Below are 19,193 nucleotides of genomic sequence, written 5' to 3'. Positions count from 1 at the left end.
TCCTAAACTATGCGTCCTAGAGCGAAAAGGAGCTTAATTCATGACCACCCTCAAAAAATGGAAAATCCCATCCAAATCATGGAAAAATTGAAGTTTTTAATTGAAATTTTTATATGCGTCCTAGAGCGAAAAGGAGCTTAATTCATGACCACCCTCAAAAAATCGAAAATTCCATCCAAATCATGGAAAAATTGAAATTTTTATATGAAAAACTTGTTTTGCTCATATCTCCTAAACTACGCGTCCTAGAGCGAAAAGGACCTTAATTCATGACCACCCTCAAAAAATCGAAAATTCCATCCAAATCATGGAAAAATTGAAATTTTTATATGAAAAACTTGCTTTGCTCATATCTCCTAAACTATGCGTCCTAGGAGCTTAATTCATGACCACCCTCAAAAAATCGAAAATTCCATCCAAATCGTGGAAAAATTGAAATTTTTAAACGAAAAACTTGTTTTGCTCATATCTCCTAAACTATGCGTCCTAGAGCGAAAAGGAGCTTAATTCATGACCACCCTCAAAAAATTGAAAATTCCATTCAAATCATGTAAAAATTGAAATTTTTATATGAAAAACTTGTTTTGCTCATATCTCCTAAACTATGCGTCCTAGAGCGAAAAGGAGCTTAATTCATGACCACCCTCAAAAAATTGAAAATTCCATTCAAATCATGGAAAAATTGAAATTTTTATATGAAAAACTTGTTTTGCTCATATCTCCTAAACTATGCGTCCTAGAGCGAAAAGGAGCTTAATTCATGACCACCCTCAAAAAATCGAAAATTCCATCCAAATCATGGAAAAATTGAAATTTTTATATGAAAAACTTGTTTTGCCCATATTTCCTAAACTATGCGTCCTAGAGCGAAAAGGAGCTTAATTCATGACCACCCTCAAAAAATGGAAAATCCCATCCAAATCATGGAAAAATTGAAGTTTTTAATTGAAATTTTTATATGCGTCCTAGAGCGAAAAGGAGCTTAATTCATGACCACCCTCAAAAAATCGAAAATTCCATCCAAATCATGGAAAAATTGAAATTTTTATATGAAAAACTTGTTTTGCCCATATCTCCTAAACTATGCGTCCTAGAGCGAAAAAGAGCTTAATTCATGACCGATCTCAAAAAATTGAAAATTCCATCCAAATCATGGAAAAATTTAAATTTTTATATGAAAAACTTGTTTCGCTCATATCTCCTAAACTATGCGTCCTAGAGCGAAAAGGAGCTTAATTCATGACCACCCTCAAAAAATCGAAAATTCCATCCAAATCATGGAAAAATTGAAATTTTTATATGAAAAACTTGTTTTGATCATATCTCCTAAACTATGCGTCCCAGAGCGAAAAGGAGCTTAATTCATGACCACCCTCAAAAAATCGAAAATTCCATCCAAATCATGAAAAAATTTTAATTTTTATATGAAAAATTTGTTTTGCTCATATCTCCTAAACTATGCGTCCTAGAGTGAAAAGGAGCTTAATTCATGACCACCCTCAAAAAATCGAAAATTTCATCCAAATCATGGAAAAATTGAAATTTTTATATGAAAAACTTGTTTTGCTCATATCTCCTAAACTATGCGTCCTAGAGCGAAAAGGAGCTTAATTCATGACCACCTTCAAAAAATGGAAAATTTCATCCAAATCCTGAAAAAATTGAAATTTTTATATGAAAAACTTGTTTTGCCCATATTTCCTAAACTATGCGTCCTAGAGCGAAAAGGAGCTTAATTCATGACCACCCTCAAAAAATGGAAAATCCCATCCAAATCATGGAAAAATTGAAGTTTTTAATTGAAATTTTTATATGCGTCCTAGAGCGAAAAGGAGCTTAATTCATGACCACCCTCAAAAAATCGAAAATTCCATCCAAATCATGGAAAAATTGAAATTTTTATATGAAAAACTTGTTTTGCTCATATCTCCTAAACTACGCGTCCTAGAGCGAAAAGGACCTTAATTCATGACCACCCTCAAAAAATCGAAAATTCCATCCAAATCATGGAAAAATTGAAATTTTTATATGAAAAACTTGCTTTGCTCATATCTCCTAAACTATGCGTCCTAGGAGCTTAATTCATGACCACCCTCAAAAAATCGAAAATTCCATCCAAATCGTGGAAAAATTGAAATTTTTAAACGAAAAACTTGTTTTGCTCATATCTCCTAAACTATGCGTCCTAGAGCGAAAAGGAGCTTAATTCATGACCACCCTCAAAAAATTGAAAATTCCATTCAAATCATGTAAAAATTGAAATTTTTATATGAAAAACTTGTTTTGCTCATATCTCCTAAACTATGCGTCCTAGAGCGAAAAGGAGCTTAATTCATGACCACCCTCAAAAAATTGAAAATTCCATTCAAATCATGGAAAAATTGAAATTTTTATATGAAAAACTTGTTTTGCTCATATCTCCTAAACTATGCGTCCTAGAGCGAAAAGGAGCTTAATTCATGACCACCCTCAAAAAATCGAAAATTCCATCCAAATCATGGAAAAATTGAAATTTTTATATGAAAAACTTGTTTTGCCCATATTTCCTAAACTATGCGTCCTAGAGCGAAAAGGAGCTTAATTCATGACCACCCTCAAAAAATGGAAAATCCCATCCAAATCATGGAAAAATTGAAGTTTTTAATTGAAACTTTTATATGCGTCCTAGAGCGAAAAGGAGCTTAATTCATGACCACCCTCAAAAAATCGAAAATTCCATCCAAATCATGGAAAAATTGAAATTTTTATATGAAAAACTTGTTTTGCCCATATCTCCTAAACTATGCGTCCTAGAGCGAAAAAGAGCTTAATTCATGACCGATCTCAAAAAATTGAAAATTCCATCCAAATCATGGAAAAATTTAAATTTTTATATGAAAAACTTGTTTTGATCATATCTCCTAAACTATGCGTCCCAGAGCGAAAAGGAGCTTAATTCATGACCACCCTCAAAAAATCGAAAATTCCATCCAAATCATGGAAAAATTGAAATTTTTATATGAAAAACTTGTTTTGCTCATATCTCCTAAACTATGCGTCCTAGAGCGAAAAGGAGCTTAATTCATGACCACCCTCAAAAAATCGAAAATTCCATCCAAATCATGAAAAAATTGAAATTTTTATATGAAAAATTTGTTTTGCTCATATCTCCTAAACTATGCGTCCTAGAGTGAAAAGGAGCTTAATTCATGACCACCCTCAAAAATTCGAAAATTTCATCCAAATCATGGAAAAACTGAAATTTTTATATGAAAAACTTGTTTTGCTCATATCTCCTAAACTATGCGTCCTAGAGCGAAAAGGAGCTTAATTCATGACCACCCTCAAAAAATCGAAAATTCCATCCAAATCATGGAAAAATTGAAATTTTTATATGAAAAACTTGTTTTGCTCATATCTCCTAAACTATGCGTCCTAGAGCGAAAAGGAGCTTAATTCATGACCACCCTCAAAAAATTTAAAATTCCATCCAAATCATGGAAAAATTTAAATTTTTATATGAAAAACTTGTTTTGCTCATATCTCCTAAACTATGCGTCCTAGAGCGAAAAGGAGCTTAATTCATGACCACCCTCAAAAAATCGAAAATTCCATCCAAATCCTGAAAATCTGAAATTTTTACGTCCTAGAGCGAAAAGGAGCTTAATTCATGACCACCCTCAAAAAATGGAAAATTTCATCCAAGTCATCGACAAATTGAAATTTTTATATGAAAAACTTGCTTTGCTCATATCTCCTAAACTATGCGTCCTAGGTCGAAAATGAAAATGAAAATTTCATCCAAATCATGGAAAAATTGAAATTTTTATATGAAAAACTTGTTTTGCTCATATCTCCTAAACTATGCGTCCTAGAGCGAAAATGAGCTTAATTCATGACCACCCTCAAAAAATTGAAAATTCCATCCAAATCCTGAAAAAATTGAAATTTTTATATGAAAAACTTGTTTTGCTCATATCTCCTAAACTATGCGTCCTAGAGCGAAAAGGAGCTTAATTCATGACCGACCTCAAAAAATTTAAAATTCCATCCAAATCATGGAGAAATTGAAATTTTTATATGAAAAACTTGTTTTGCTCATATCTCCTAAACTATACGTCCTAGAGCGAAAAGTAGCTTAATTCATGACCACCCTCAAAAAATTTAAAATTCCATCCAAATCATGGAAAAATTGAAATTTTTATATGAAAAACTTGTTTTGCTCATATCTCCTAAACTATGCGTCCTAGAGCGAAAAGGAGCTTAATTCATGACCACCCTCAAAAAATTTAAAATTCCATCCAAATCATGGAAAAATTGAAATTTTTATATGAAAAACTTGTTTTGCTCATATCTCCTAAACTATGCGTCCTAGAGCGAAAAGGAGCTTAATTCATGACCACCCTCAAAAAATTTAAAATTCCATCCAAATCATGGAAAAATTGAAATTTTTATATGAAAAACTTGTTTTGCTCATATCTCCTAAACTATGCGTCCTAGAGCGAAAAGGAGCTTAATTCATGACCACCCTCAAAAAATCGAAAATTCCATCCAAATCCTGAAAATCTGAAATTTTTACGTCCTAGAGCGAAAAGGAGCTTAATTCATGACCACCCTCAAAAAATGGAAAATTTCATCCAAGTCATCGACAAATTGAAATTTTTATATGAAAAACTTGCTTTGCTCATATCTCCTAAACTATGCGTCCTAGGTCGAAAATGAAAATGAAAATTTCATCCAAATCATGGAAAAATTGAAATTTTGATATGAAAAACTTGTTTTGCTCATATCTCCTAAACTATGCGTCCTAGAGCGAAAAGGAGCTTAATTCATGACCACCCTCAAAAAATCGAAAATTCCATCCAAATCATGGAAAAATTGAAATTTTTATATGAAAAACTTGTTTTGCTCATATCTCCTAAACTATGCGACCTACAGCGAAAAGGAGATTAATTCATGACCATCCGAAAAGGAGCTTAATTCATGACCACCCTCAAAAAATCGAAAATTCCATCCAAATCATGGAAAAATTGAAATTTTTATATGAAAAACTTGTTTTGCCCATATTTCCTAAACTATGCGTCCTAGAGCGAAAAGGAGCTTAATTCATGACCACCCTCAAAAAATGGAAAATCCCATCCAAATCATGGAAAAATTGAAGTTTTTAATTGAAATTTTTATATGCGTCCTAGAGCGAAAAGGAGCTTAATTCATGACCACCCTCAAAAAATCGAAAATTCCATCCAAATCATGGAAAAATTGAAATTTTTATATGAAAAACTTGTTTTGCCCATATCTCCTAAACTATGCGTCCTAGAGCGAAAAAGAGCTTAATTCATGACCGATCTCAAAAAATTGAAAATTCCATCCAAATCATGGAAAAATTTAAATTTTTATATGAAAAACTTGTTTCGCTCATATCTCCTAAACTATGCGTCCTAGAGCGAAAAGGAGCTTAATTCATGACCACCCTCAAAAAATCGAAAATTCCATCCAAATCATGGAAAAATTGAAATTTTTATATGAAAAACTTGTTTTGCTCATATCTCCTAAACTACGCGTCCTAGAGCGAAAAGGACCTTAATTCATGACCACCCTCAAAAAATCGAAAATTCCATCCAAATCATGGAAAAATTGAAATTTTTATATGAAAAACTTGCTTTGCTCATATCTCCTAAACTATGCGTCCTAGGAGCTTAATTCATGACCACCCTCAAAAAATCGAAAATTCCATCCAAATCGTGGAAAAATTGAAATTTTTAAACGAAAAACTTGTTTTGCTCATATCTCCTAAACTATGCGTCCTAGAGCGAAAAGGAGCTTAATTCATGACCACCCTCAAAAAATTGAAAATTCCATTCAAATCATGTAAAAATTGAAATTTTTATATGAAAAACTTGTTTTGCTCATATCTCCTAAACTATGCGTCCTAGAGCGAAAAGGAGCTTAATTCATGACCACCCTCAAAAAATTGAAAATTCCATTCAAATCATGGAAAAATTGAAATTTTTATATGAAAAACTTGTTTTGCTCATATCTCCTAAACTATGCGTCCTAGAGCGAAAAGGAGCTTAATTCATGACCACCCTCAAAAAATCGAAAATTCCATCCAAATCATGGAAAAATTGAAATTTTTATATGAAAAACTTGTTTTGCCCATATTTCCTAAACTATGCGTCCTAGAGCGAAAAGGAGCTTAATTCATGACCACCCTCAAAAAATGGAAAATCCCATCCAAATCATGGAAAAATTGAAGTTTTTAATTGAAATTTTTATATGCGTCCTAGAGCGAAAAGGAGCTTAATTCATGACCACCCTCAAAAAATCGTAAATTCCATCCAAATCATGGAAAAATTGAAATTTTTATATGAAAAACTTGTTTTGCTCATATCTCCTAAACTATGCGTCCTAGAGCGAAAAGGAGCTTAATTCATGACCACCCTCAAAAAATCGAAAATTCCATCCAAATCATGGAAAAATTGCATCCTAGAGCGAAAAGGAGCTTAATTCAGGACCACCCCCAAAAAAGTGAAAATTCCATCCAAATCATGGAAAAATTGAAATTTTTATATGAAAAACTTGTTTTGCTCATATCTCCTAAACTATGCGTCCTAGAGCGAAAAAGAGCTTAATTCATGACCGATCTCAAAAAATTGAAAATTCCATCCAAATCATGGAAAAATTTAAATTTTTATATGAAAAACTTGTTTCGCTCATATCTCCTAAACTATGCGTCCTAGAGCGAAAAGGAGCTTAATTCATGACCACCCTCAAAAAATCGAAAATTCCATCCAAATCATGGAAAAATTGAAATTTTTATATGAAAAACTTGTTTTGATCATATCTCCTAAACTATGCGTCCCAGAGCGAAAAGGAGCTTAATTCATGACCACCCTCAAAAAATCGAAAATTCCATCCAAATCATGGAAAAATTGAAATTTTTATATGAAAAACTTGTTTTGCTCATATCTCCTAAACTATGCGTCCTATAGCGAAAAGGAGCTTAATTCATGACCACCCTCAAAAAATCGAAAATTCCATCCAAATCATGAAAAAATTTAAATTTTTATATGAAAAATTTGTTTTGCTCATATCTCCTAAACTATGCGTCCTAGAGTGAAAAGGAGCTTAATTCATGACCACCCTCAAAAAATCGAAAATTCCATCCAAATCATGGAAAAATTGAAATTTTTATATGAAAAACTTGTTTTGCTCATATCTCCTAAACTATGCGTCCTAGAGCGAAAAGGAGCTTAATTCATGACCACCTTCAAAAAATGGAAAATTTCATCCAAATCTTGAAAAAATTGAAATTTTTATATGAAAAACTTGTTTTGCTCATATCTCCTAAACTATGCGTCCTAGAGCGAAAAGGAGCTTAATTCATGACCACCCTCAAAAAATTGAAAATTCCATCCAAATCATGGAAAAATTAAAATTTTTATATGAAAAACTTGTTTTGCTCATATCTCCTAAATTATGCGTCCTAGAGCGAAAAGGACCTTAATTCATGACCACCCTCAAAAAATCGAAAATTCCATCCAAATCATGGAAAAATTGAAATTTTTATATGAAAAACTTGTTTTGCCCATATTTCCTAAACTATGCGTCCTAGAGCGAAAAGGAGCTTAATTCATGACCACCCTCAAAAAATGGAAAATCCCATCCAAATCATGGAAAAATTGAAGTTTTTAATTGAAATTTTTATATGCGTCCTAGAGCGAAAAGGAGCTTAATTCATGACCACCCTCAAAAAATCGAAAATTCCATCCAAATCATGGAAAAATTGAAATTTTTATATGAAAAACTTGTTTTGCTCATATCTCCTAAACTACGCGTCCTAGAGCGAAAAGGACCTTAATTCATGACCACCCTCAAAAAATCGAAAATTCCATCCAAATCATGGAAAAATTGAAATTTTTATATGAAAAACTTGCTTTGCTCATATCTCCTAAACTATGCGTCCTAGGAGCTTAATTCATGACCACCCTCAAAAAATCGAAAATTCCATCCAAATCGTGGAAAAATTGAAATTTTTAAACGAAAAACTTGTTTTGCTCATATCTCCTAAACTATGCGTCCTAGAGCGAAAAGGAGCTTAATTCATGACCACCCTCAAAAAATTGAAAATTCCATTCAAATCATGTAAAAATTGAAATTTTTATATGAAAAACTTGTTTTGCTCATATCTCCTAAACTATGCGTCCTAGAGCGAAAAGGAGCTTAATTCATGACCACCCTCAAAAAATTGAAAATTCCATTCAAATCATGGAAAAATTGAAATTTTTATATGAAAAACTTGTTTTGCTCATATCTCCTAAACTATGCGTCCTAGAGCGAAAAGGAGCTTAATTCATGACCACCCTCAAAAAATCGAAAATTCCATCCAAATCATGGAAAAATTGAAATTTTTATATGAAAAACTTGTTTTGCCCATATTTCCTAAACTATGCGTCCTAGAGCGAAAAGGAGCTTAATTCATGACCACCCTCAAAAAATGGAAAATCCCATCCAAATCATGGAAAAATTGAAGTTTTTAATTGAAATTTTTATATGCGTCCTAGAGCGAAAAGGAGCTTAATTCATGACCACCCTCAAAAAATCGAAAATTCCATCCAAATCATGGAAAAATTGAAATTTTTATATGAAAAACTTGTTTTGCTCATATCTCCTAAACTACGCGTCCTAGAGCGAAAAGGACCTTAATTCATGACCACCCTCAAAAAATCGAAAATTCCATCCAAATCATGGAAAAATTGAAATTTTTATATGAAAAACTTGTTTTGCTCATATCTCCTAAACTATGCGTCCTAGGAGCTTAATTCATGACCACCCTCAAAAAATCGAAAATTCCATCCAAATCGTGGAAAAATTGAAATTTTTAAACGAAAAACTTGTTTTGCTCATATCTCCTAAACTATGCGTCCTAGAGCGAAAAGGAGCTTAATTCATGACCACCCTCAAAAAATTGAAAATTCCATTCAAATCATGTAAAAATTGAAATTTTTATATGAAAAACTTGTTTTGCTCATATCTCCTAAACTATGCGTACTAGAGCGAAAATGAGCTTAATTCATGACCACCCTCAAAGAATCGAAAATTCCATCCAAATCATGGAAAAATTGAAATTTTTATATGAAAAACTTGCTTTGCTCATATCTCCTAAACTATGCATCCTAGAGCGAAAAGGAGCTTAATTCATGACCACCCTCAAAAAATTGAAAATTCCATTCAAATCATGGAAAAATTGAAATTTTTATATGAAAAACTTGTTTTGCTCATATCTCCTAAACTATGCGTCCTAGGGCGGTAAGGAGCTTAATTCATGACCACCCTCAAAACATCGAAAATTCCATCCAAATCATGGAAAATTTGAAATTTTTAAACGAAAAACTTGTTTTGCTCATATCTCCTAAACTATGCGTCCTAGAGCGAAAAGGAGCTTAATTCATGACCACCCTCAAAAAATTGAAAATTCCATTCAAATCATGGAAAAATTGAAATTTTTATATGAAAAACATGTTTTGCTCATATCTCCTAAACTATGCGTCCTAGAGCGAAAAGGAGCTTAATTCATGACCACCCTCAAAAAATGGAAAATTTCATCCAAATCATGGAAAAATTGAAATTTTTATATGAAAAACTTGTTTTGCTCATATCTCCTAAACTATGCGTCCTAGAGCGAAAAGGAGTGATGACTCGACTAGTCAAAATAATAAGTTTTAATTCCCTTCAAGGAAAAAACGTGGGTTTCAAATTCAGTTGGTTTTTATTTCAGGTCTCCACGACCATCAACAACGATAACAAAAACTTAACTAACTAGTCGCCATTACTGCCTACACGCACAGAAAAAACATGTTTGGACATGGTTGCCGCATCCATTTAATGCTTATTTAGAGTATGTAATTGTCGCGAAAACCATGTATTTTGTCTTTGTAAAAATAATTTTCGAGCGGAGAAAAATATATGTTGGCAATAAGCATTTAAATGGTTCTCAAATGCCGCAAACATGTTCTATTATTTAAATGATAGAATTTGAGACCATTATATGGTCAGGAAAATCATGTATCTGACCATTCAATTTTTTTACTTTTTTGCAGAGAAAAAAATATTTTTATAGTTTACGTATAGACATGTCTACAACCATTACATGGCCATAAAGACCATGTACATTGTTTTCGTGACCATTTAATTTTTTAATTTTTTTGCAGCGACAAGAATTTTATAAAAACATTGAGCAGGTACACACGATTTTCATTTTGCGCGTCAGTCGTGTGTTGATTGTTTCTTGGAATGGACGGAGAATACGGAATTATTGTGTTTTGTGTTAATTTATTTATTCTGAAATGGCACGTGGTTTTATGTGAATACAAAAAAGGAAAGTGTAATTGAAAAAAATATACCTGGTTTTTGTTCTGCATTTTGATATATGATATAATTTATTTTTATTTGCAGTTACATGATGTCTGCGTTTGTACATTTGATGGTCACGAAGTAAATATGGAATGATTACTTATTGTTGAAATTGAACCAAACTAGAGTGTGTAAAAATATGTGAAGTTTGCTTACACGACATTATAAATACAAATAAACAATGAATTAGTTTATAAATAAATAAAAACAAATAAATAAAGTTGATTTTGTGTTTTCTTTTCTCAAGTGGCGTCCTTTTTTCTACGACGAAAAAAGTTTTTTCATAAAAATCAAAACATTTTAGGTTGTGACCATGTTCTTTTAACTAGAAGAAAAACATTTTTGACGAATAACATAACATTTTAGATCGTGACCATTGTCTTTTAATGGAAACAAAATTCTTTTTATCAATATAATAACATTTTAGATGAGGACAATTGTATTTTTCTTAGAACCATGTTCACTGAGCCAACATGGTTGCAGGTTAAAATGTTACATGGTCGCCGCAAAAATAGCTGCTATCATATTATTTTGCTCTTCGAATATGATTGTGGCAATCATGTTTCTTCTCTGCGTGTATATGGTATATATCTAATATCATATATATAATGGTTAACTATTGCTAAAAAAGGACAAATAGTGATACTCTTCGAGAGCAGGTACTTCAAGTAAATATGTTAGTTTATAAAGTATGTAAAGGAAAATGTATATAATAAAATGGTAAAGAGATAAATTAACTTAAATTAAGAGAAAATAGTAAATTAAGGGAAATTAGTTCTTCGTGAGCAAAATTAAGGAACATTTCAGTTACAATATTAAAGAAAATATTTTGACAAAAAAGATTGATGAATGCAGTTCATCATACTCCCGCGTCGGATTGTGGTAATTTAGCATCGTATAATTTCTCGTCCTTCGTGGGTTCGGCATTTACAACCGTTCCATTCACCATGAATAACCCAACCGAAACAACTAGCTTGGACCTCCAATTTGTCCATTTTAAAAATCGGATTCATCTTAAACTTTTCCCATGATTTTCCACTAATTACACCATCAAATTCATCATCGCAATAGAAGTGATCATGTGCCCATGGAACAAAATTGTTGTGGTGGTCAATAATGCGTTGGTCATAAATACGTTGTGTTTTGGGAATATCCAGGTAGTCAACCAACTGAAGAAGACAGTTATATCTATTTTGTCCAGCTATAAAAATCAATGGAGCACTTGGTTGCCCATCTGGATTTGGCTCTGGATTGAAATGTCTGAATTTGTTGGCTGAGCTCCGTAGAATAACCGAACGTCTTGCCTTAGTATCGATAAGGAATAACATACCTTCACGTCGTCCCTTATATTCTACTACAGCGCATACCATTGGTAATACAGTAAAACCTGAATGTGGTAGTGATGATGAGTTCTGGTTGCAATCAATACTTCTTTCGGCTTGAGGCGCATTTTCTGGTGTTTGTTGAGCATTTGGAGGTTCGAAATCCCGCACTTGAATGGGATGTTGATGTAGCATAGAATGGTGACCATGTTGACAATAGCGACACCGATTTAGTGAAGTGCAGTTTGGTCGCGTATGTGTATGCGCGAGGCAATTGGTGCACATACGATTGGCGGTCACAGCCTGACGACGAAGATCCGGGGTGAGTGCGACAAAAAGAGCGCAATATTTGAGTTGGTGGTTTCTGGCGCAAAGGTGACAGCGAGGCATCTTGAGCTAGAAAGAGAGAAAAGTACATACAGATAATCTAAATGGCCAATTCAGGTGGTAAAGGTTCTTGTGGATGGTTTAGTTTTAAAAGGCTTTTGGAACTATGGCGAATTTTCAATTGGTAGAACGCATAATTTAACAATTGGACGTCGTATTAATCCATTTTGCGTATATATTTCTGCAACTCGAACTTGGTTGTCATTACCGCAAAACACCTTCGTGATTCGTCCTAATCGCCATTCCGTGGATGGTAGCATGTCGTCTTTAACTATAACCAAGTCATTTACTTGGACGTTATTTTTTGTCGTTTTCCATTTTGCCCGCCGTTGCAACTCTGTTATGTATTCGTGTTTCCATCTCTGAGCAAAATGTCGATGTAACTCCTTGAGACGCTCCCATCGATTTAATAACGACACCTTTTCTAACTCAATGTTTTTCGTTATTTCTGGTTCTGCGATTATTGGAGATCCTCGGAGGAAATGACCGGGCGTTAATGCATTTATTTCTTGAGGATTTGCTGACATAGCGGCCAGTGGGCGTGAGTTAAGAATTCCTTCTATTTTTATTAATACTGTGTTGAATTCCTCATATGTGAAACTTAAATTTGTCGTAACTTTTTTGAGATGAATCTTCATGATTTTGACTGCTGACTCCCACAGCCCACCCATATGGGGTGCATAAGGTGGTATGAAGGACCAGCTAAAGCCATGAGTTGCATATTTCTGGACCAGCGATTTTTCTGTTGACTTCAGAAATTTATCATGTTCTTTTAGCAGTTTGTAGCTGGCTCCAATGAAATTCCGACCATTATCGGAATACATCGTTTTCGGCAGACCACGCCTGCCTACGAATCTTGTAAACGTAGCGATAAATGCGTCTGCGGACAGTTCCGAGCACAGTTCAAGATGCACGGCCTTCGTGGCAAAACAGACGAAAACTGCTGCGTAACTTTTAAGTATTTTAGAATTTCGAATTGGAGATGAGCGAATGTTAAATGGTCCCGCAAAATCTACGCCGGTGTATGTAAATGGCAGAGAAAAGCGGACTCGTTCGATCGGCAAATCAGCCATAATTTGATTTTGAAACCTGTGCTTTACTATAGTGCAGGTTTTACAATTTCGGATACATTTTCGTATCAAATTTTTCACACGAGGAATGTAGTATCCCTGTCGGAGAGCACGAAGCATTGTATGATGTTCTGAATGAAGAAGAATTTGATGTGTAAATAGGATTATAAGTTCAGCAAGTTTAGATTTTCCGGGCAAAATTACTGGATGTTTTTCATCATAGTTCAAACTTGAGTTAGATAGTCTGCCACCGACTCGTAACAACCCCGAATTATCTAAAAATGGATTTACTGAAAGTATACTACTTTTCCTGGATATAGGACGCTTTTCGATAAGACATTCAATTTCTCGAGGAAAAGCCGTTTGTTGGGCGAGTAATATAAGTCGATGTTTGACGAAGACTATTTCTTCCGTTTGTATAAAGTCCTGATTCTCCACAGTCATTTTTCGACATTTCTTGAAGAAACGAAAAATATAACTTATTACTCGCAAGCAACGATTCAGGTTAGAAAATCTGCAAATGATATCATCTACGCTGATGGTTATCTGAAACGATGAAATTATTTTTGATTCTAACTCAACTGGATCAAAATCTCGGGGTTTTGGCCAATTTACTACAGGTTGACTTAACCAAGGGGCCCCATGCCACCAAAGCGGATTTGAAGAAAGATTTTGAGGGATACAACCACGTGATCCCAAATCAGCGGGGTTGTCTTCACTCTTAACATGATTCCATTGGGAGACACGAACTATACTTAGAATTTCACTTATTCGATTTGCCACGAAAGTTTTCAAGGTTTGGGGAGACTTTTGTAACCATCCCAGAACAATGGATGAGTCAGTCCATAAGAATATTTCGTGTGGAAAGTGAAAATTTCTTGTTACATTTTCTATCAATTTCGTAAGTAGAAGAGCTGCGCACAATTCTAATTTCGGTATTGTCGTTCTTTTTATAGGTGCAACTTTTGTTTTTGCTACAAGCAAGTTTGATTCAATTTTCCCATCGATATTGACCGTTCGAACATAAATAGCCGCACAATAGGCTTTTTGAGACGCGTCGCTGAACCCATGTATCTGCGTAGACGCTTGCGGAGAAAATTTTACCCATCTGGGTATTTTTACTTCGGATATATGTTGTAGATTCTCGGAGAATGTTGTCCATCTAGTTAGAATGCTTGGAGAAACATTTTCATCCCATCCAGTTTTTTCTTCCCATATATCTTGCATTAAAATTTTAGCAATAACGATAGTTGGCCCCAGCCAACCCAATGGGTCGAAAAGTTTTGCAATTGACGATAAAATCTGTCGTTTTGTCGCTACTGAATTAATCTTTATTGGTTCGACGGTATAGTAAAAATTATCTTGGATGGCATTCCACCGAATGCCAAGGGTTTTTGTACAGCTATAGTCATCAATTTTTAAAAATTCTTCGCTTAGAAGATCCTCGCGGGGCCAGTTTTCGAGAAGAATTCTATTGTTAGCCGTAAGCTTTTTTAATGGAAATCCCGCGGATTCTAGAGCACTAATTAGTTCCTTTTGTTTTTGTTTAGTTTCCTCGAGGGAATGTCCTCCTGATAATATGTCGTCGACATATACTTCCTCTTGTAGAATTTTTGAAGCTTCTGGATACACCGTCTTGCAATCTTTACTTAATTCAAGCAAAGTACGGATGGCGAGGAAGGGGGCAGCATTTACCCCGAATGTTACTGTCTGCAACTTAAATACACTGATTGGTTTTTCAACCGAGGTACGAAATAAAATTTGCTGGTAGGGTTGATCTTCTTCGTGAATCCAAATTTGGCGGTACATCTTTTGGATGTCCCCATTAAAAACAAATTGATAATATCGCCAATTCAACAAAATATGCATTAGATCGCGCTGTAATATAGGTCCTGCGTGAAGAATATTGTTTAAAGAGTGTCCACTTGATGTTTTCTTTGAGGCGTTGAAAACTACCCGGACCCTTGTGGTCTTACTGTCGGGGCGGACAACAGCGTGGTGGGGCAAAAAATAGTGGTTTACTTTTTGGGATTTTTCTTCTTCGAATGACGTGGGGATCATGTGACCAAGTTCAATGTATTCACGAAGAACGTTTTCATACTCCTGCTTCAATTCAGGAGTCTTCATTAAGTTTTTCTCCATTCTACAATATTGGGCAAAAGCCATATTCCTCGAAGGTCCTAAAAATATATCATTGGGATACTCCTTCTTAAATGGAAGACGTACAACATATTTGTTATCATGACTTCTATACGTGGTTTTCTCATAAAATTCTTCGCACCACAGATCATTTTCAGATCTACATTTTGGTTTTTCGATTTCCTCGATTTCCCAAAATTTCCTCAATTGTTCGCATAAATCTGTATTTTCTGCAGTAATCAACACAGTCGAGAATGTTTTGATGGTGTCAGATTCAGCAGGTCCAGACAAATACCACCCAAATTCTGATTCTCTGGCCTCAATACCATTTCCAATTTTCATTTTTACTCCTTCTTTGTTTATTAGCGGAAGATAGTCGCTTCCTATAATCATGTCGATGACTGCAGGTTTGTAAAATAGGGGATCCGCAAGGTTCATAGTTTTTACTTCTTCGAGAAGTTTTGTTTTGATGGGCCGCGAAGGTAATAAGTGCGCTATACGAGAAACAACCACTGCTTCTATACCTATGTGAAAGTTGGAATATCTGCTTTGTAATTTTAGTCGACATTTACCTTTGGAGCTACTAACCACTGTGCCTCCTAGCCCAGATACTTGGGAGTTATGATTATATAGGGGGATTCTTAATTTTTGTTGGATTCGAGTTGTTATAAAACTCCTTTCGGATCCAGAATCTAGCAGTGCTCGGACTGCAAAAAGTTCTCCACAGTGTGCCACATGCACAATTGCGGTGGGGAGAATAGTTGTTCCATCTTTCTTCGTGAAAAGTGTATAAGTTTCCTTCGTCGTTTTTGATGTGCTTAAAAATGTTTGATCTGTAAAGGATCTTGGATGTTCTACCTCTTGAAGAGTGGAGTCATGAGTTTCAAAAATCTGTGTTTCATGGGTTTCTTTATCCTGTGCTTCGACATGAAGCAATGTGTGGTGCTTTTGATTGCACTTAGCGCAGAGTTTCGTACTCGTACATTCGGGCTTAAAATGATGTGGCGAAAGACAGTTCAAGCAAAATTTTTGTTTCATAACGTATTGGATACGATGCTTTGGCGACAAAGACTTAAAATATTTGCACGCTGTCAAAAAATGATTTTGCTTACATTTCTTGCAAAATTGTTTGTTTCCGTCACCGTCTGAATGCATATGGAATGATTGTGATTTTGAATTATGTCCATCTTTGTTATTTGGCCTTTTAAAATCCATTATGGTTTCTAACTTCTCAATTCTTTTGGAAAGAAAGCTGTTCATTTGCTCCCATGTAGGTAACTCCTTATGATTATTCAAAGAATCTTCCCATGCCCTTAAGGTCTCATCGGAGATTTTCGAAGACGCCAAGTGGATCAAGACAGGATCCCAGTTATCTACCTCGATTTCGTACGATCTAAAAATTGCTATGCTGTCATTAATTGCATTCTGGACCAACCTGATGGATTTGGGAGATTCATTTTGAACGGATGTGATTCCAAAAAGCCTTTTCATTTGTTGATTTACTAATATTCTTTTATTTTCGTATCTATTTTTGAGTGCCTCCCAGGCCAACTCAAAATTGGAATCTACCAGTTCAAACTTCTTTACTATGTCATACGCCTCTCCTCTTGTTTTACCTCGGAGGTGATATAATTTTTGCGCGGGAGACAAATGTGGGTGATTACCAAACACTGCCGAAAAAATGTCACGGAACGCTGGCCATTTTGCATACCCGCCCTCAAATGGTGGAGTATCACACGGAGGTAACTTTAATGATGTGACATATTGTCTATTCGGTGGCGTATCCACACTTTGATCCGGATGAGCATGATTTGTTCTTTCGCAAATTGAGGACAGAATTTTTGCCTTGCAAACTTGGTATTTACTGCTTGCATCTTCAAATTTTTTGATGTTTATGTCATTGGGATCAATTTGCTCTCTCTCGTCCTCTAAAATAAATGTTTCGTAACTTGACAGCAAAGCGGTCCATCTTCGATCTAATTCAAGATCCTGAACTTCTAAAAACTGAACTGTTGAGGTTTTGTGGTCAAGTTTCTCGTTCTGGTCGCAAAACGAAACGACTTGCTGGTAATCAAAAAGGAATTTTCTTCGCGCTGCCATTATGACAAAAACTTTGTTATGTCTCCGCAAGAGAGTTTCTATTTTGATATGAATTTAATATCTCTTTTTTTTTTAATTTCAATTAAATTTTTGAAATGTGGACGATTTATTTTCAACAAAATAAAATTTCAATTTTACGCATCCAACTATGAGAAGTATTTTTCGTCTTATTGTTTATTACTGATTAACGATTATTTATGATTCATCTGTTTTTATTCTATTTTATTTTATATTTTTTCGTATTTTTATTTTTGTTTTCTTTTTTTGTGAAATTTACAAATATTCATTATATTTCATAATTAATAATTTTATATTGAATTACGAAATTCCACTATATATTATTTATTTTGTCCGTTTTCATTGTCCCCGATAAGTCAAAACTAATTTTAAACTATCTGGCAACTACCGTTTGCTTACAAAATGTATTTATGTATGTCTGTGTTTTTTATTTCGTTCCCTTTTGAACAACGGTATTATTCATTTGTAACATTCAAAAAGTCATCAAACACCAAAATACCGAACGAACCAAATTATGCTTCTTCATAAAATACTCCACCAACAACATCATACATTCCAAATTATGTATTGATAATTATCCACATGAGTATGTATATACGCCAATAATAACTTTCTTAAAATTACTCACCAAAACGATCTTGTAGAATTAAATAGTGTAACGATATCCCCACGGAGGAGCTTCGTTGTTTTTGTTCGGCTGGTAGCAATTTATTTGTATCTCCGTTCAAAGAAGAAAACTTAAACACGACGATGTTCAAAGCTTATTGAGTTTTTGGTTTTTTTTCCTTTTTGTAAACACCGTATTCACTTTATCACTTGTTTCCAAAAATTGTCTCACTTTTTATTGATCAATTTATAAACGTTTTTTATTCATTTATTTCTTTATGAATTTAATATTACTTTTCAACCACTTAAATGTTCTTTCGTTGTAACTTTCTATCCTTGTTTCGCGGTTTGCTTGACGTTTATTTTATTTTCTCTCTTCATGTACAAGAGATGTTGCTCAAAGCTGAATGCTGCGAAAACTTCAATTGGGATTGTTGCTTGTGCGTTTTCGTATGTTATTGTGATACTATCAGCGTTCACACAGTACGTTGCAAAAACTGAATGCCGTTGTTGAAGTGCCTTCAACAACTTTTTTCCTTTAATGAAGTTTATATTGAACATCTAACAAAATTATTCAATAGAATGAAAAATGAACTTGTGTATGTTAATAATAGTCTTATGTATATGAATTTCTATTTTAAAATCAACTGAATTTTTGTCATTAATTACATCACGATTTCATGATTCATGGCAACCCTATATCCAATTGGCCTACTCATGAAATTAAAGCTTTTGCTCAATTGGATAAAGGGCCACCATTTTAACGTAACTTCCACTGAAATTTTAGCTGAATTGCATTACTCGAGTTCTTAATGTTTGGCTTGTGTTTCACTTATGCAGCTACAACACAAGCGGTAAGACGGAAAGCAGATCACCTAATAAATTGTACTTCATATTTAAACTGAAATACTTTTGCCTTTTCTTTGTTTTTTTGCCTTGGAAACTACCAAATTGGATATAATTTTGGGAGTTTGCAAGCATATTTACAGTCCACTCTCGTAGATCACCCAAAATTGTAATCCAGAGAATCTCTGAGGTTTTTCTTCCAGGCTCGCAAAATCCGCGCAAAACGTAACGACTTGATCGGATAAAAAAATGAATTTCTGAGAAGCCATCCTCCCGGATATAAAGCGAACGATTGATAAAGTTGCAATACAAC

At 34.2% G+C, this 19,193-nt stretch overlaps 1 protein-coding gene across 1 annotated transcript; it reads right to left on the bottom strand.

The window, feature by feature from the left end:
- Positions 1-12,205: 12,205 nt before the first annotated feature.
- LOC142231233 (uncharacterized) lies at positions 12,206-17,410 on the bottom strand. The gene has a single exon (XM_075301851.1). The coding sequence runs from the start codon at positions 17,408-17,410 to the stop codon at positions 12,206-12,208; it is 5,205 nt and encodes a 1,734-aa protein (XP_075157966.1).
- Between the last annotated feature and the right edge of the window lie 1,783 nt (positions 17,411-19,193).

This window comes from Haematobia irritans, chromosome 3 (genome assembly GCF_050003625.1).
Source record: "Haematobia irritans isolate KBUSLIRL chromosome 3, ASM5000362v1, whole genome shotgun sequence".
Classification (NCBI taxonomy): domain Eukaryota; kingdom Metazoa; phylum Arthropoda; class Insecta; order Diptera; family Muscidae; genus Haematobia; species Haematobia irritans.
The sequence above is the reverse complement of the archived record's forward strand: the minus strand, read 5'-3'. Positions and strand labels throughout refer to the sequence as shown.